The sequence below is a fragment of the Triplophysa dalaica genome, chromosome 9 (genome assembly GCF_015846415.1).
Source record: "Triplophysa dalaica isolate WHDGS20190420 chromosome 9, ASM1584641v1, whole genome shotgun sequence".
NCBI classification, from domain to species: Eukaryota; Metazoa; Chordata; class Actinopteri; order Cypriniformes; family Nemacheilidae; genus Triplophysa; species Triplophysa dalaica.
The window spans coordinates 9,677,268-9,696,106 of NC_079550.1; the positions used below are offsets into that span (position 1 = coordinate 9,677,268).

At 37.8% G+C, this 18,839-nt stretch overlaps 3 protein-coding genes across 3 annotated transcripts; 2 read left to right on the forward strand and 1 right to left on the reverse strand.

Annotated features, from left to right (window-relative positions):
• The first annotated feature begins 3,544 nt into the window (after positions 1 to 3,544).
• Positions 3,545 to 11,993, forward strand: si:ch211-149e23.4 (uncharacterized). The gene is made up of 14 exons (XM_056757433.1): positions 3,545 to 3,667; positions 5,435 to 5,761; positions 5,856 to 6,164; positions 6,985 to 7,272; positions 7,367 to 7,514; positions 7,692 to 7,861; positions 7,939 to 8,226; positions 8,763 to 9,071; positions 9,732 to 10,016; positions 10,183 to 10,339; positions 10,484 to 10,644; positions 10,727 to 10,802; positions 11,090 to 11,123; positions 11,226 to 11,993. Exons 1-14 carry the CDS (start codon positions 3,601 to 3,603, stop codon positions 11,370 to 11,372), a joined length of 2,766 nt encoding a protein of 921 aa, XP_056613411.1. The 5' UTR covers positions 3,545 to 3,600; the 3' UTR covers positions 11,373 to 11,993.
• Positions 11,994 to 12,146: 153 nt separating this feature from the next.
• Positions 12,147 to 16,871, reverse strand: rrp8 (ribosomal RNA processing 8). Its single transcript, XM_056757434.1, has 8 exons — positions 16,646 to 16,871; positions 15,772 to 15,866; positions 15,410 to 15,677; positions 14,531 to 15,332; positions 14,314 to 14,443; positions 14,127 to 14,233; positions 13,471 to 13,567; positions 12,147 to 12,458 (listed from the first exon to the last, which is right to left on the reverse strand). Exons 1-8 carry the CDS (start codon positions 16,680 to 16,682, stop codon positions 12,345 to 12,347), a joined length of 1,650 nt encoding a protein of 549 aa, XP_056613412.1. The 5' UTR covers positions 16,683 to 16,871; the 3' UTR covers positions 12,147 to 12,344.
• A 72-nt stretch (positions 16,872 to 16,943) lies between these two features.
• Positions 16,944 to 18,187, forward strand: med29 (mediator complex subunit 29). Its single transcript, XM_056757435.1, has 4 exons — positions 16,944 to 17,120; positions 17,194 to 17,264; positions 17,614 to 17,698; positions 17,877 to 18,187. The coding sequence occupies exons 1-4, from the start codon at positions 16,944 to 16,946 to the stop codon at positions 18,087 to 18,089; spliced, it is 546 nt and encodes a 181-aa protein (XP_056613413.1). The 3' UTR covers positions 18,090 to 18,187.
• Positions 18,188 to 18,839: the final 652 nt, after the last annotated feature.

An 18,839-nucleotide genomic window follows, 5' to 3' on the forward strand; every position in this document is an offset into this window, starting at 1 on the left:
ATAAACTCATTTACTCGTGTAGAACTTTTTAAGTTCACAACAAACCCAGAACTTTGGAATATCAATCGTAACTTCTGTATTCCGATTTTTTATTTATATTAACATTATTAGATTGATAAGCAATACTTTCAGAAGTCACCTAAAATATTGTCTTAATAGTTTGGCTTTTTGTTAACCTCTAGGTTGTGTGGCCTATTTAGAATCAACCAAACAGGTAAGTTTTTGTATTGTTAAGTTAATTGTATACCTTGTGTAATCGCATGCAATTGTTCTTTGTGCAAAATCCATTGTGCTTTGTGGTTGCAGGTTCACCGCAACAACCGCTCCACTAAACCGCAACAACCGCTCCACTGATGATGCCATTGCACGTACACATTGTTCTCTCCCAGCTGGAAAAAAAGAACACATATGTGAGAATGCTGTTTATTGCCTACAGCTCTGCATTCAACACCATTGTGCCCTCCAAGCTAGATGTGAAACTCTGGGGGCTGGGCTTAAACAGCTTGCTGTGCAGCTGGATCCTTGACTTCCCGTCTAGCAGACACCATGTTAGTCAGAATTGGCAACAATCCCTCCTCATCAATGACCCTAAACACTGGAGTGCCACAAGGATGTGTTCTCAGCCCACTCCTGTGCACCCTGTACACACGACTTCATGGCGACATGCAGCTCCAAATCCATCATAAAGTTTGCAGCCAGCACGATGGTGGTAGGTCTGATCAGTGATGCTGACAAAACCGCTCACAGAGAAGAGGTGCACACTCTGTCATGTTTGTGTGAAGAACACAACCTCTCTCTCAATGTCAGTGAGACCAAGGAGCTGGTGGTGGACTTAAGGAGGAAAGACAGAGAACACAGTCCTATCACCATCAACGTACCACCAGTGGGGAGAGTCAACAGTTTCAAGTTCCTTGATGTCAATATCACAGAGGAGCTCACATGGACCAATTCACACCGAAGCCGTATTGAAGAAGGCTTACCAACGTCTCTTCTCCCTGAGACGGCTGAGGAAGTCTGGCCTGAATCACCACATCCTCTCTCGATTCTACACTAAACTGGCTGCATCACTGCCTGGTACAGTAACAGCACCACACTGCCAGGCACACCGTCGGAGGTGAGCTTCCCATCCTCGAGGTAATTTACACCAGATGGTGTGTGAAAAAAGCGAGAAGGATAACAAGAGACACTAGCCCCCCGAGTCACGGTCTCTTCTCACTCCTTACATCAGGAAAGAGATACCGCAGCATATGAACCCGCACCAGCAAACTACGTGACAGCTTCTTTCCACAAGCAGTCAGACTCTTGACTGCCACAATCTACTCATCCCCCCACTAGCACCATGTTCTACCACTTGTACAGAAATGTTTACTGTGTAAATCAAGAAAATGTCTACTGTAAAGTATTGTAGTTCTTACTTGTAAGACCACATATCTGTGACACTGCCATGTTGGTCGAAACTGCACCCAAGTTTTTCACCTACCGTTGCACTTGTGTATACGGTTGAGTGACAATAAAGGGATTTGATTTTGATTTGATTCATTTGCCTGCAACAGGTGAATTGTAAAATGTGAGATTGTAAATGTGAGATTCATAACTTCTGAAGAGTGTCTCTGTGAAACGGATCTTCGACTCATGTTCTTTGGCAGAAAAAGGTGGACGCCCCAATGTTAGGACATTAGCTTTTGTTGGCATGATAAAAACATCCTGGTTTGCTTTCTATAGAGAACAGTGAACAAGAGAGATGTAGGACCTGCCAGGCATGGTGGGTAGAAGCTTGGCTCCTTCTGTCCTCTCAGGAGTCATGAGCAGACATCGAATCATGTACCATCTGTTATCAATGCTAGAGAGGCATAAGTCTGTTTTTCCCTTCTAACTTCTGACCATAATCTTTAAGTAATCGTTTTGTATTATTTCTCTTTTTTGTTTCTTCTAACAAAGAGTTTCCACAATAGTTATGAGCTGTGTGTCAAAGGGAGGCTATACACCACATGTGTTCCTGTGTGATATACTCTGCAAAATCATGTTCTCAGGTCATTTTAAAATGTGACAGTTGGTAGAAAGTGAAAATAATATTCAGTGATATCAATCTGTAATCTATATTTTAATATAGCTAAGGAAATTTTTAAAGATTGGATCAAATAGTTTATTAAGCTTTTTGACCACTTGTTTCGTACAACAAACAGCATGAGCTGCTTTCTTGTAGCTCAGCAAGGTTGTGGGTTCGATCCCAGGGGATTGCAAATACCTAAAATGTATAGGATAAAATGTAAGTCGCTTTGGATAAAAGTGTCTGCCAAATGCCTAAATGTAAATGTATAAGCAGTCTCTACATCAATAATAAATCCAATTCATTCTGTAAAGTTTTTCAATCATTTTAAGCTTAAAATAATTTTACCTAAATCATTCGTGGTCCTCTCTCTATTTTGAGATATAACAGTAATTTCAGAACAGTCGGTCTAATGACATTTTCAGCATCCATTGGAAAAGAGGTATAACATGATATGAAGACTGTAAATTGTGGTGAATACAGACAGCCTTTTTTGCACCAGCCCCACTGACTGCCTTTAAAGGAGATTTTAAAGCAGGCTTACAGGAACCTTACGCTGAGGTTGGTGCTTTGGCTCTTGGTCTTCCTGTTTACCTTCATAAAACCGTCATTTTGTGGTGTAAATCTGTGTGCTTCTTAGTATACGTGTGTGCCTGTGCCAGTCTGAGACAAAAAAATGACATTTTCTTTCATTTCTGTATTGGAAAGCAACACGTTTTATTCACAGTATAACCCACAGTGAGTGTTATTGACTCATTTGTTTCTATATCTCAAGGGGACAAACGGCAAATACCTCACACGTTTGAAGTAGGAAACTGAGAAACCTCAAGCTAAGTGTCTGCCGTGGACTGAAACTTCGTTCTCATTGTTCGTTGAATGACTGAAAATGTCGTTGAAACCTCAGACATCATCTCTGTACTCCATCATCTGCTGAGTCAACAGTGTTTGTGTAGTCTTCTGAGTGACGAACAACTCAAATGAGACGTGTCGAAAGTGGATGTGTGACTAAGACTAACTGACAACTTGCATAGCCAAATGTAGATTATTCTCATTCTCTAGTGTTTTTTACAATGTAAAAAATGTTCACAAGAATTTACCCATTTAAATTTGCAATATTATAACCACACACATTTATCCAGTGCAACCCAATAACATTAAACGATTTCCAGAGATAATGTAATCAATATATAAACAGAAATATTGATAGTTTATCTTTTTCAGGTTTTGTTTGATCTTTTTCATTACTTAAACAGGCTGTTGCACCAGAAATTACATGCAAAAGATGGCATATCATATCTTAATTTAAAATAAATGTGCATGAGATTCATTTAGAAGATTTGTTTTTGTTAAACACATTGTTTATATAAGCAGATTGTGGGTTATTCAAAGCTTGACTATTTTTGGGGTTGGGGTGAGGAACACACACACACACACACACTTGTATGACAGCTGTCTCTGGCCTCTGTCTGACAGAATCAATTACACACACATACACAACCTGGTGCACACACTCAGGTAGTTTTGCTCCAGTTGCTTTGTTTAATGACTTCAACATGGGCCTGCCAATACTTTTTATTTTAGGGATTTTTCTGAATATTGCTCACAGCAGGGAAATGCAAGGTAGGTTTTATATTCGATCCGGTTATTAATTTTATATTCTGTGTGTATCTTCTAAACCCTTTGAGAAGCGAATTTTAATTCTCAAAGCAGAAACAATACAGACTTTTAATGGAATCATTTAAATTATTATATAATCAAGCTGCAACAGTAAAACTATTTAATAATTATTAATTGCTTAAGCGAACCCTTAAACACATAACTTGATATGATTTTCTTAATAAATGCACTGCGAGGATGCACTAATATTTATTTAAAACATCTTTTTTTGCATGTTCTGCTGAAAGTTTATGTCATTAAATTGACAGTGTCTACTGACAGAGTATAAAGTATCACTCTGATGCACAAAAAATATTGCTTTGCTTTGTTTACACAGGCCTATAATTTGTATATAGTTTCCTCTTACTGCACAACTGAATTTTAAGTATGTGATATTTCATTTAATAAATAATGCATTGAGAAGAAGCTGCATGCAACAAATAGAAAGATCCTCTCACAGATTCTTCTTAAGGCATTTCCACTTTTCTTGTGTGGACTACTGGACTTCATTATTTGCATATTCAAGCTTTTAACCACACATCGCTGTTATCCCGAACCCAATAAATCCAGGGGCATGGAAACAAATTTCTGGCCGGTTTACTCGGCAGAGCTGATGAAATTGCACCCTTAGGGAAAAAATGTAGACAGGGTGGGTTTTAAATTGTCCAGCAGACAGAACAATGCAGATTACAAGACTTCTTGTTTGGAGACTAAAAATGACCTTTTGGGTATTTACATCATTCTGGATTTTAACAGTTTCAATATGTCTGACATCATTTAATCAATGAAGTGAGGATGCTAGCAGCTGAGATTTTGAACAGCTTTAAATGTAAATGGGTTAAATCTGACAGTGAATCAGGTAGAGTACAGTAGTGCTCGTGCGGTTTGCAGCAACACGCGACACGTGTGTTCAAAGCCTGTTTTGGAAAGTCTTGCGTCACATGACTGAAAAAGCAAAAACATCTGCTTCCTCTTGAGAATGCAAAGCAAATCAATTCTCATTCCAGACTTCTAACACGCTACATGTGATGTGGTTATCACAGGTTGAGTCGGGTCGGCCAAGGAAATGCTTAAACATACCTATACAATGTGTGGTTAAGGAGAATTTTTACTATTCTATAAAATGAGAATTTCTCATTCCTTCATTGTAGCATGTTTCATGACTTTCAGGGCTTATTTTACACTGGGCAGTGTTAAATGGGTATGTAAAATAAAAGATATTTACTTACATTGTACCAAACCTAAATAAATCTCTTTATGTATAACACAAAAGAATATGTTTTAATGAATGTGGGGAAAGACAGTTTGGGGCCACTATTGACCACCATTGTACATTTCTTTCCTACTATTGTAGTCAATAGTGACTCAGAACTGTTTAGTTACAAACATTCTTCCAAATCTCTTTTTTGTGTTCAGCAAAACAAAGAAATTCGTACAGATTTGGAACAAATTGAAAGGGAGTAAATGATGACAGAATTTTAAAATCCCTTTAAATGTATTTGGTTGTCTGCCCTATCACAAATTATAATGAAAAAAAAGGAAATTTCTTAGATGTGCCCAATGTTGTCACTTCCCCATGTCTGCTTTATGTAGTTCTAACACGGTACAGGATGTAAATAAACAACAAACAAAATGAGTTGTGGCCATAATGATTAGTTTATGAAATCTTGTCTCAAGAATACATATTTTGAGTATCTTTGAGTTACATCACATCGCCTTACATTTTCATAGATTCAGAGTCCAGAGATTTGGTTCTCGACCAAAATGTGACAGGGATTGTGGGGGAAGACGTCTACCTGCATTGTATGTACACCGGACAAAGTAAAATCTTATTCTCTTCCTGGAACCGTCTGGATTCTTCAAACCGTGCAAGGAAAATGGCAGGCTACAAATTCGGTAACCATCCTCTAAACAAGGAAAACTTTGGCATCCCAGCATCGCCTACCAACCTCACTGTGAAAATAAGCATAACGGGTCTCAAGGTTGAGGGAGAATATACATGCGTCTTCAACTCGGATGAGGATGAAACTAAGGGCACTATGTTCCTAAGTGTTATTGGTGAGTACCAGATGAAATGATCGTCAGTGTATTTCAATGGGGGTTTCAAATATTACAGGAACAGAACCTCCAAAATTGTTTTCTTGACTTTAAGCCCGGCCTGATGTGGACATCACTGTCAAGAAAGAAGTTGTGAATGGGACTCTCCACCAGGCTGTCACTTGTGCTGCCACCAATGCCAAGCCTAAGGCTTCTATTAGATGGAGAATCTCTAGTGTGCCTCCAAGAGATGACATCTTCTCTGTGAACATAATGAATGTTGTTCACCCCAATGGCACAACCAGTTCAATCAGTGTTCTTCGCTTCCCTCTAATTCTGAATAATGAGAGTACTGTTACCTGTGTCGTTGAACATTCAGCCTTTACTGAACCTAAAGAAGCCAACATAGAGGTGGATACATTCGGTGAGTTCTGATTTAACAGTGTTGCTAAACATTAAAAATACTGTAGATGAATGTCAAAGCATAACAAATCAAAAGTAGCACGGGCTACGTTTGTTCAGAGAGTACACTTTATGTCTACTCAAGGTGGCTTATGCGGGTGTTGCAAGTGTTTCCCTTGTAACCCTCATATTTGCAGCAGCTGTCTTACCACACGTCACATATTCTGAACCTAGACCAAATACAGCTTCTTTTGACAATGTAAAATAAAAAAATATTTAAAAAAAATCACAACAGTTAGTTCAGTTTCCTAATCTGATTTTGATATTCAAAGCTCAAAGCATTGACTTCTATTGTTAGTACTCCAAGTCCAAAGCTCTTGTTTAAAGGGGGAGCCTTCCCGTAAATAAATATTCATAAATTCATCATTTATTCACCTTCATGTCATTCAATACATGTATTTGACTCTTTCTTCTGTGGAACACAAAAGAAGATATTTTGAGAACGGTTTCAGTGTTTTGTGTCCGTACAATGGAAGTCAATGGGGGTCAGTGTTGTTCAGTCACCAATGTTTTTCAAAATATCTTCTTTTGTGTTCTAAGAAAGAAAGTCATACAGGTTCGGTAAGGTTAAAAAAACTATATTTTACTGCAGTTTACTAAAGTGAATATTGAAGATATCTTGAAGACATTGAATCACCAACAGCTTTGTAAACAAATGGAAGAGCTGAAACAACTTGAATATCAACTTATATTAAACATCCATTTGACCTTTTCAGCTTATAAAACAGAAAATAAAATATATGATATCCTGTCCTTACTGGCACTTTCCTCCACTTTGACAGTTTCTCCTCTTCTGACCATGGAGACAATCCTGGTACAAGAAGGAGAAGAAGACTTCCAAGAGGTCATCTGCACAGCAGCTGGGGGACGACCTCATCCAAACATCACATGGATTCTGCCTGAACCAAAAAACACGCCATCATTTGAAAGAAACATCACAAAACCGGATAAAGTCACAAGTTCATACCGGTTCCCATCAGAGCTTTATGAAGGCAAAAACATCACTTGCATTTTTGAATATATGCTTCTTCCTTTTATGAGCACGAGGACTGTTACTTTACCAACTTACTGTGAGTACAAATTTGAGAGAGAAGCACAAGCGGTATTTTTGAAAGCCTTTTGAACAGCCTCTCTAATGTGTGAAACGTGTTTTTATTGCTATAGATCTCTCCTTGCTTAAGCTTGAGGATCGCAGTCTTACTACAAACAATGAAAATGAAACTTCACTGGCATTTCAGATGGAGGAAAAAAACATTAGAATCAGAATGGAAATTGTGGGTGATTTACCAAGTTATAAAATCAGCTGTCTTAAGTAAGATTCATTAAACACATCTATTGAAATCATACACATGCGAAACTGTTTTTTTTTTCAAATCCATCCATACTCTACAATATCAATCAAAGGGAATATCATAATTTATAATATGCTAAACGCACCAGACACTGTCAATTTATTAAAACTCTGTACTTTTGTTTCTGCTTCACCAAGGGACAGTCATCCGCTGCCTGAGGATGTGAGTGTGATTGGCAGTGATCTTTTTATCAGAGGACCTCTACAGCTGCACCATGCAGGAAATTATGTCTGTCAGGCCTCATATCAAAAACATTTGGCCACCTTGGAGTTTAAAGTTGAAGCAAAACCAAAAGTCCTATTGCCAGGTATAAACAGTTTTAAAATGATAGCCGAAGTTGTCAATTAGAAGGCATGTAGTGTAACAACTCAATCTGTTTTTCAGTGTTCTTTCCCCCAAACATTAGTTTGAATCTTAAGGAGGGTTCAGACCACCTTTACATTGAGTGTTTGGCTTTAAACGCATCTCCTGCTGCAAACGTGTCTTGGATTGTTCCCCATGAGCTGAACGGTACGATTCGCTCTGATGTCACTACCCGTAACGGATCACATTCTGTCAGAAGTGTGTTGACTTTGCCCCTCTGCATGCCCAGTGAATACACAATTGAGTGTGTTGTCGAGCATCCTCTTCTAAACGGCAAAATGCAACAACAAGTCAGTCTTCCTGTTTGTGGTAAGTCTATGGCTACATCTTCATACAAATACTTCAAATATAGTGAGTTATTCAATTATGAATAATGCAAAAATGTGAATTATGACCAAAAAAATTGTTCTTGATAGACATCTCACTATACGTTTTAAGACACAGACATATTCTTCTAGATCAGCGATTCCCAACCTTTTTTATTCCAGGACTCATCTAGAGAGGTATAATCTATCTAGAGACCCACCAAATATTTTTAGAAAATACACAAGTAGAAGTTTTTCCATAAATAGAATAAATGAAATTTAAGATGCAATACCAAACTATCTAATGGTAAAATATCATAGCTATTGTTATCGCCAGTCATTAACTGGACTAAGCTGTTTATTTTTTTGTTATTCAAAAGCCAAGTGTCTTTCCACGACCCACCTCATGTCACAGTGCGACCCACAATTGGGTCCCGACCCACAGTTTGAAACCCCTGTTCTAGATGAATCCATGGCTATGTAGCATATCTACAGCTTCCAGTCAAACTATTTAATCACATTTACTCTTCTTTTTTGCAGCAACGCCAAATATAACACTGCACTCCAGTATTGAATGGGAGAGCGACACTGCATACGCGGGGCTGGTTTGTTCGGTGGAGAGTCAAAGACCGCCTTTAACCATCAGCTGGAGTACAGAGAACTGTGATATTGACATCGGTTCTGAGCTCGTAATGAGTCAGTCTGAGTCTCAGAAGAGTCATATGGTGATTTCCGAGAGCGTGGCACACATTCCTATTTACGTGTTTGGCGGATGCACCGTGACCTGTGTGGTCGAGCAACCTGGGTTGGAGAAACCAGAGAAAAAGAGTATTGACCTCCCATCATTAGGTATGTTTTACAGTTGCTAAATCACTGCAAAACTATACTAATCTTTAAACGTATCTAATTTATTGGCAACAGTCTGTTCAAAGATCAATAAACATTAAACATTAACAAGTCTTTACAGAAATAGCTATAAAATAACAGCCTCATGTGAAGCATTCAATTTCTACAGAATCTTTTAACAGTAGCTGTTATTTGTATATACACTAAAGGGACAACTCACCCCAAAATGAAATTGTATCATACATATAACCATGTCATTCCAAACCTGTTTTTTGTGTGTGAGACAAGGTGAGTAAACGAAACAAAGTTTGAAGCGTGAGTGTTCGTGCTGCTTCCTTCCATACAATGAAAGTAAATGGGGACCAGAGACTTAAGGAACAAAATTCACCTTAAAAGCATCATAAAAGTTGTCAAAATACCCATATAACACATTTCAAGTATTCTGAAGCCACACGATAGCTTTTTGTTAGGAACAGATGGTATTTTGCCTCTATAATCTGGCGTGACAGATAAGGCCACCATTCACTTTGTGTGTATGCAATGAGAAGTTTAGACACACTGCTGTACTGTATATAACTAAATTACAGACAAAAGGCCTGCGGAAAAATAAATGATGCCAACATTTTTATTCTATTCTACATGTTTTAAACTCTCTTTTTTCAGGTTTGTCTGGAAGTCGATTGTTTGTAAGGGAACAGTTATATCCCCCTCTTTGGTATGCAATGTGTGAATGCAGTGGTGACAGTGTAAAACCCAACATCTCCTGGATCCTTCCTGCCGACGACACCATCGTTCAGCCAACCGTTCAGTCAACGTACAATGGAATTAATGTGCAAGTCAATTCCACTTTCGAGTTTCAGCTCAAACAGTATGAGGGGAAAGATTTGATATGTGTGATCCAGAACAAGCATGGCAAAGATGAGAGAAAAATACATGTTCCAAAATATTGTAAGGAAATGTATTTTCTCAATGTCAATTTTAAAATACAGCTTACGTAACTTTAAATTTACGCTGGCATTTGGAACAATAATACTTTTAATGCAATTATGTTATTGAATGCATTGGTGTGACTGATTTTATTTGCTGAATGTAATCTGCTTTATCTTCCACACAGCTATCTCATCTATTGAGGTCTTAAACAAAACCACGCTTTATCGTAGAACCCCCTGGCACCATGAGCACAGAGTGACATTGCAAGAAAACCTCTCTTATCAGAAGATACTTCTGAGGGCTCATGGCAATGCACCATCATACAAGACCGAATGTTACAGGTAAGCCGAGTCATCGAGCTGAGTCACCTTCATCAAATCTGTAAGACTAACACCCAATAATGGTACGGTGACACAGCACTTTTATAATATTTTATAATTTTTACTTTATTAAATATTATAAGTCACGCCTCTTTCTTCTCGCAGGGAAAATGGTTTAGTTGTACACACTGTTGGTATGGCATTAGTGTTTACAGAACCAGTTTCTGAACTGGATGCAGGACTGTACATCTGCCACGTCTCGTACCACCACCACACGGCTAGTGTTTCCATCCGGGTGGAAGTTAGTAGCGAAAAGACTCAACACTGTGAGTATTCCAGGTGTTAGTACTTCAAAATATACAGAAGCAAAGTAGAGAATTGACACTTTGTTTGTTTCATCTTACACAGTGATATTTGTCACCACCTGCTTCTCATCGGCCGCGGCCATTACTCTCATCCTGACCGTTGTTTTGTGTGTTCTCTGGTGAGCAGGCTCATTTTCTTCAAATGCTTTGTTGAAATATTGTTATACAGGTGAGCACAGAGGAGGCAAACAGGATGTGAGGTATCTTACCAAGACCATCGACATGCACAGTGTTCATAAACAGGATACGTGGTGGCTTGTGCAGGCTGGCAAGAACACCACCGCTTTGACCACAGCTCAGTTACTCGCGCGACATAAACTACCGTTTCCTGTCTCTGTGGTGTGGCTGTTTATTCATTATAAATGTCCCAAAAATGTAATTGTTTGTCTTTTGTCTTTTCTTTTAGTAAACCAAGTGGAAAGAGCCACCCGTCAAACAAGGTAAGACTGACAAGGGAAATTTGATTGTATTAGAATTGTAAACAGCTCAATTGTTTGTTCAACCATCACCCTCTCATTTAATTTTTGTTTTTATTGCAAAAGAAAAACAGAAGAGAACGTGAGTCTCTGGCAGCCCTCATGCAGGACCCTCGGTCCCCGGAGAAGACAGTGCTTCCGTACGGGACGGGCCCGGACTACGCCGAGCTTCTGCATTACTCTATTGTTCTTGATGTTAAAAGCACTGTGTGAGGCCTCCGAGTTTGATGTACTGTATATATTCACCTACATGCATTGTGGGATCCAAAAGGTTGAGACTCACAAAAATCTGTGATGTTTAAACAATTTAGGATTCAAAACTCTGCAGGTTTTTGCGTTTCGTTACTTGAGTTTAATCCTGTTATGTAGCATTTAAAAAACATTCTCAAACCATGCTGGGATACAAATGATGAGGTTCTGCACAAACTTGAGTTAATGTCACCTCAATTCAAACTCAAAGTCCTCACTTAAGGTTTTAGACTTTTGGACAACACTGTGTATATGACACAATGCAATTTGTTTACATGTGTTCTTTTTTTCCAGGCACAATACCACTTTCTTTACCAGGACTGCTCTTAGCATTATGATTTAGTTTTATAATACGGCAGCTATGCTTGTATGAAGATGAGCATTTCTTTAATTTTATTTCTTTACAGTCTAATTATCCAATTTACAAAGATTTAGAGCTTTACTTTAAGTTGGATAAAGATTGGTGTCTTCTATCTTGTTGCTATGCAAACTGCTTTCAGCACACCAACTGCTGAAGTAAAAATGTAAAGCAGTAGCGCCCTCTGGTGTGCCTGCAGCATATAACTTGAATCTGTTTTAATCACATCGATGGCATTCTTGATCAGTTTGTCGAGTACTGTTTAACCAACATTACCACAATTATCAAACTCCCATCATCTTGCTTTTCATTCTCTAAATATTATATTTCAGGGAAAATATTGTCCCATACAAACAAGATAATAAAAAACTTGACAAATATCCATTGAGTCTGTGTTTATCTTGCAAAAGTTTAGTCAAACCGCAAAATGCTTAAACAATGCATACAAAGTCTTAAGATGATGAATTCTATCATCTTAAATGATGCTTTCTATAAAATTACTGTTTGTTATACAGATTAACACAGTCCGACATATCCATATAAAATCTAATTCAACAACGTATTTACATTTCAAAGATTTATCGTTTCTTGTACAGACATGGTTTCAGTTGTAGTCCAGGTTTCTTCGCATTCTCTGGTGCCTTTCCTGTTTTAATAAATTCAAAAGAGTAGAAGTGGCTGTTTTCTGCATCCTAAGGAAAAAAGTAACAGTTTAAATAACTTTCAACTAAATTGTTATCCTACTGGTAACTGAACCAACTTTTCATCCCACACACCAATTTACAATCATTTATGATCATTAAGTACTTTAGATATTACTCTAAATGTCTAATGTCTTAAACCAGCTCTCAATAATATTTAGCAGTAGGTTTAAAGAATGTGATGTTATTGAGTTTGGCATCATTTATCTATTATTTAAAGAATTCACCATGACCATTAACAGATTTAGCCTATGATTCACAGTTAGTGTGGTTTGAATAGCCCCCAGAAACAGAATTCACAGGATTAAAGTCACCATGAAATCAAACAGGAAAATTCTATGTGTTTGACACAATGTTGCAGGGATTATTATAAATGATCTATCCGTGCATGTTAATTTATTTTTGATTCATTTGCACATGTCATCTTTAATCAAAGACATTATGCTCCAACTCAACAACAACTCTTCAACACATGATGTCAGCAACAAAAAAATTGGTAAGACTATACTTCCTGTTCAATGGCCAGGCATTTTGAGCCCTCCCCTCCAGGGCCAATTTACAACAATCCAATCAAAGGAAAGGGCAAAATAAAGCCCTGGCTGCCTCGCCCTACATTTTGTCTAATTTCAAAAGCCGTTTCACTTGGATATACGTCACGATAGGGTAAAAATTCCATAGCAACTTCCGTTTCATGGTGACATGAAAAATGAATGAATTTGTAATTTAGTTTAAACAAAAATCATATTCTCAGCTTTACAAAAATGAAACATTTGGCAGGGCTGCAATGTAGAAGCCAATTGTATCTGACAAATATAAAAGAGCCAAATAACCCAGTAAAATAACAAAACCTGCCTATGTTATGTTCTTGTGAGTTGTTTTTCGCTATAATTTCTCTATACGCTATAAAACCCGAATGTTTGTTGCCAAACATTAAAAATGGTAGACAATCTGTATCGACAAATCATGAATCATATTTCATAATTCAGTACAATAATTAATTTACCTTATTGGACATTTTAAAGCCCAGATGTGACATTGCACCAAGAAATGAACGCTCGTCGTCAAATCGGCTGGCTACCTCGGCAATTTTAAGAACACCCCTTTTGAAAAAAGAAAGAAGATTCATAAGGTAAGGCCATATTCTTAAACCAGATGAACAGTGTACAATTTCAGCCACAGTATTGATGTCTAAGACTCATTTTAAGTACTACAAAAGATTTCTCTTGCTGTAGAGTGAAATTAATATCAATATCAATGATTCCAAAGTACGTATATGGTGTGCATCCTACGTTCTCACAGTAAAGGGATAGTTTGCCCGAAATTGACAATTTGTTCATAATTTACTCTCTCATGTCATTTCAAAACTGTATGACTTTACTTCTTCTGCAGAACACAAAGAAGATACTTTGAAGAATGTTGGTAACCAAACAACTTCCCTTGCATGGACACTGAACCATGGAGACACTTCTCAAAATATGAAGAAAGAATCAAATGGTGACAGAATTAGTATTTTTTGACTATTTTTGTGAACTATCCCTTTAAAGATGCATGTTAGATCTCACTGAGATTATATGCAAATCGTAAAAGGATCTTAAAAACTGTACAGTGTGCACTTAACTTCATCTTGGCAAATACTAAACTCAATAAAAACGTGATTACCCCATAACCAGAACTCTGTTGGCTTCTTTTAAAAAGTCACCAAGGTTTGTTCCCATAAGAGAAAGGCAAAAAACAGCAATATCCACACTGGAATCTCGGAGTGGCACCTGTAAAAGAAATACATAGTGAGATTATCAAATCAAGTGAGTTTAAGAAATATATCCTAAAATAATATCTATATACTCACTTTTGACATGTCGCATGCAGTGGCGAGCTCACAAACCGGAGCCAAGTCAAAAGAGTGAACTTTATTCTTCACACTGCGTGCAATTTTACAGTCCCCGCAACCAAAGTCTGCCACAACTAAAGATGCTGGTCTGTAAAACAAAGAACAGCAATAGTGAGATTTACCTAACAGCAAACCTTTACTGTTGGAAACCAACAAAAAGAGGCAAATCTCTCACCTTTGATTTATGTATGTGATTATAGAATCCAGAGGGTTTTCAGGCCAGTGTTGCACCTGTGCTGTGTAACCCTTGTGGTAAATCCCAATGGCATCAGGGTCCTGTTGAAACATGCGTTTGGCTTCACCGCTGGTCGACGTGTAAAGCAGCTCGTTGATGTAGCGAAATCGAGCGGCTTCTAACCGTTTCTCCATCTTTAACCTTAAGGCAGCTGAGCGGTCAAGAGGTGCCTGCTCTGCGTCACCCTTTGAATTTACTGTTTTGTTATTGTTGTTTTCTTTCTCATCTGCGTCTCTATTGCTGTCATCAGTAAGATGATGCTTTAAAGTTTTGCGCAATTTTTCTGCCTGCATTTGTGATTTCTTCATCATTTTCTGCTTTTTTTCTTCTTTATTATCTCCCACTTCATGTGAGATTTCATGCCTGCTAACACAATCACCTGTTGTTTGAGTTTCAGATTGTAAATCTGAGTTTAAACTTGATTTAACAGAATCTTTGCAATTATCTGCATCGTCCTTGACAGAAATGCCATTCTTCACAAGAGACTTCTTCCTTTTTTTGGATGCCTTTGAAGCTTTCTGCACTTTCTGGGTTGCTGGGATGTCGTTTGATCCATTTACGGGTTTCTTTTTTGCTTTGGCATCATCAACATCCGCTGTATTCTGCGAATATTTGTTCGTACACCGTTTCTTATTCTTAATCTTGTTTTTCCATTGCTTTCTGCTCAGTCTTTGCTCCGTTTGACTGCCTTGTTTTTCCACTGACTCTCCATCCTTACTGGATTCTTGTTTTACCATAGGACCTGTAAACAAATGAGACTCGTGAGAAAAGACGTGACATTCATGTGCGAATATAAAATGACCGGTCAAATGTTCTAACTCTGTTCTTTCTTGGTCTTCTTCATTGGTTTCTTCTTCTTCACAGGTGTTTCAGATGGATCTGGCAGGCCATTCTGTTCCCCCTTCTTATCAGCATTAGAAGTTCTCTTGCGTTTCTTGCACCTTTTCTTTTTTCTTTTGTTGGGTGTGGATGATGAATCTTCTTCATCATCATCGCTCTCTCTAAAAGGTTTCACAGTCTCCCATTCTGGAACTGACTTGAGCGTCTGCAAAGTCCTCAACAGGCTTCGTTGACCCACGACCTTATTCTGTTGAGTTACAAATAACAGGGAGAGCATTATTTAACCTAATCAGTAAAACGTATTGTAAACGTTAGTATAGTTAAAGATGCTGTAAATATACCTTAGCAGGGGCGGAAGACACTACGTTGACAACAGTCTGATGTGACCCTTCTGCAGATGGAGAATCAGCCCATTCCTCTTCAGCAAACATGCTTGCTGATAATGTGGGGAAAGCATACACAGTTTCCTGTAACCTTACTATAAGCTATCTTGATGGATATATGTAAACGATTTGTTAAAATAAATCCTCAAAACGTATTGGGTTCATAACACGTTTAAATAAGTTCAAACATAACGCAACACGCCGTATACTCCGAATCACCCACGTGCGAAAATCCGTCACGTGGTTTTGTATACATCCGGGTTACCAAGGCAACTTCCGCTCCAAACTTCTTCTCGTGTTCATTTTGTCGTCCAAAATCGCTCACTGATGCACTTTAACGTTTACATTCACGTGAAAAAGTGAGGAATTATGTCCTCATAATAACTCCGCCCTTCATTCTATGTCTAAGGTTTGTGTGATTTCAATAATAATCAAATCATTTATTTGCATTCCATCAAGTCAGAAATAGATGGGATGTCTTTTTAGGGGCCATATTCCGGGGCTGTACAATTTCGACACCCGCAGTTGGGATACTTGTATTACGCAAACGCAAAACAGCACATAAAATAACAACCTTGCTACGAACAAGCAACACTTTGGATTTGTGGAGTCAATAGAGACGGAATCAAATGCAGCAATATTTGATGCAAGATTTAATACCCTGATGTTGGCATTGCCCCCGATGCTGACGTTGGCGTCAAAGAATTAACTAGTAAGTGATGTACGAGACCCACTCAGCATCACCCTTGCCAACCGTCCACATCAAAAGGATTGTGGACAGGCAATGAGAAAGACTTTGACCTTGGCCTGGATTCATAAGACACTTATTTACCGGTATTTGGTTGCTGGTGCACCGACATACGAGGCATTATCACGTGGTACCTGTTCCGAGTTAAGCGCTTGTTAGGATGAACTACAGTGTATCGTTTGTAATAACGGCGAAAAGCTTTATAATCATTTTTTGCACATTTCTCGGGACGATGTGGATTATGTCTATTAACTAGTTTACATTTTTGTGTAAAATGTGACAAGTTATATTTATTTAGATATTTGAGCTGTTAAGCGCCCCCTAGAGGGAAGGCTTCCTGTCGCTTCTAGCGGAAGTTGTCGGGTCTTCATCCGTATCAACAATGGCGTCGCAGCAGATGGGTACCAACAATCCTCAGATGAACGTTCAGCAACCTGCTGGTTTACACCAACAACAGTCACAACAACAACAACAGCAGCAGCAGCTCAGTCAGCAACAAGACTTTGACCCCGTTCACAGATTTAAGATGCTTATTCCACAGCTGAAGGAGAGTTTACAGGTCTGTTAGATTTCATTGAGCATAAAAGCTCCTGCATTGATACAAGCTTACATTTCTTACTGTGTGTTTTCAGAATGTCATGACCATTGCCTCACAACATTTTGGGTACAATGCTGCTATCGATAACGGTCAGCGAACAACAGAGTAAGTTACCTGACTACTCTTGATGAATTATTGTACGACAGATAAAATTACTTTTTTTAGATAAAATAAGTAAATTTGTAAGTTACTGTTTACATTTAATAAAGTTGAAACGTAGATTTTGTAAATAATCTCAAACAAGCTAGTCAATACTGTATATTTACAGTGCCACTTTATTTCCATGGTGGTAAATAATGTACCCCGTGACATTCTTTGAAGTACATTTAAGGACAATGCAAATAATGGTGTATGAATGTGGTGGTATATCACAGCATTTTTTGAACATCATGAATTTGTTAAACCACTGTCAGTTCATTGATTACTTAACACTTTTAATTCATATTTGTCTTAGGATGGGCAATGATGCAGCTATTCAGCGGTTTGACAAAAGTTTAGAGGAGTTTTATGCCCTTTGTGATCAAGTGGAACTCTGCCTGGTAAGAAACTCACCATTCATCAGTTAAATCTGGAAATAATGACGTTGATGAAACTATGTCATTTTAGATCAGTGCCACAAAATTAGTCACGTATTAACTATATTTACAATCTGAATAACATTAGGTAATGATCACTTTATTTTATCTGCCTGTGGTTAACGGATTCTTTTTCCCTTAGCGTCTGGCCCACGAGTGCCTATCGCAGAGCATCGATAGCACAAAGCACTCTCCCAATCTCGTGCCTACAGCTACCAAGCCAGACACGGTGCAGACAGAATCATTGTCTTACTCGCAGTACCTCAGTATGATAAAATCACAGATTTCATGTGCTAAAGATATCCATAATGCTCTTTTGGAGTGTTCAAAAAAGATCGCTGGAAAGGCCCAGTGAGCTTGTACTTAAAACACTGTATTTAGTTTTCTTTTGATATTGTTTTTCATAACTTTGTGATGCTGATCGAAGAATAAATATTTTCTACATATATTTAAGTTAGTGTATTTCTTGAGCTGTTGTGACTAGGTTTGAAATGTGTTTTTAGTTGTGTATTGTATTAAACTTAGAGTCTTTATAATACAGGAAATATGTTTCTCTGGGTATTAACACAGCCATCTTCTTTTAATTTATGACCTGATGTTTTATGACTAAAATAAAGCACATTATTCTATAATATTCGTATGACATAAGGATGACAATAACATGTAAGTGTTAAGGATGAAATCAATAGCATAGAGGCATTTGTACCTGTTTTAATTCAAATGACCGTTTCTGACATTACAATTAATATGATTATTTGCAAATATGTTTTTACAGACATGTCTATTAATGTCTCCCTTTTGTCTATTGACCTTGAACATTTTAACAAAACAGTAATCAAAAACGTATATAGTGTTTTTTTTCGGATATAATTGAACATTGTTAATATCTTGTTTTGTCTAATGGAAAAACAAATACAAGAAGCATAATTTGCGGTCACAAATGCTAACGTTTAACATATTTATTGTCAATAGTACTATGGATCAAATTCGTTTGTCCCGTATAGTACTTCATGAATCCACTAGAGGCGCTAAGGGTGTCTTTTTTACCCGTTTGTCCAAGGAAAAGAGAAGAAGACGGTTCTTGTATCTGATTGGTCAAGCTGTT

What these genes read in the sequence shown, in the direction of transcription:
- med29 (XM_056757435.1), top strand. Translation starts at nt 16,944, where the DNA reads ATGGCGTCGCAGCAGATGGGTACCAACAATCCTCAGATGAACGTTCAG. An exon ending in AGCTGAAGGAGAGTTTACAG is followed by an intron (nt 17,121 to 17,193) that starts GTCTGTTAGATT and finishes GTGTGTTTTCAG; the next exon opens with AATGTCATGACCATTGCCTC. An exon ending in ATCAAGTGGAACTCTGCCTG is followed by an intron (nt 17,699 to 17,876) that starts GTAAGAAACTCA and finishes TTTTTCCCTTAG; the next exon opens with CGTCTGGCCCACGAGTGCCT.
- rrp8 (XM_056757434.1), bottom strand. Translation starts at nt 16,682, where the DNA reads ATGCCTCGTATGTCGGTGCACCAGCAACCAAATACCG. An exon ending in TGTCTTCCGCCCCTGCTAAG is followed by an intron (nt 15,678 to 15,771) that starts GTATATTTACAG and finishes GTAACTCAACAG; the next exon opens with AATAAGGTCGTGGGTCAACG. An exon ending in GAAGACCAAGAAAGAACAGA is followed by an intron (nt 15,333 to 15,409) that starts GTTAGAACATTT and finishes ATTTGTTTACAG; the next exon opens with GTCCTATGGTAAAACAAGAA.
- si:ch211-149e23.4 (XM_056757433.1), top strand. Translation starts at nt 3,601, where the DNA reads ATGGGCCTGCCAATACTTTTTATTTTAGGGATTTTTCTGAATATTGCT. An exon ending in TGTTACTTTACCAACTTACT is followed by an intron (nt 7,273 to 7,366) that starts GTGAGTACAAAT and finishes TTATTGCTATAG; the next exon opens with ATCTCTCCTTGCTTAAGCTT. An exon ending in AATACATGTTCCAAAATATT is followed by an intron (nt 10,017 to 10,182) that starts GTAAGGAAATGT and finishes TCTTCCACACAG; the next exon opens with CTATCTCATCTATTGAGGTC.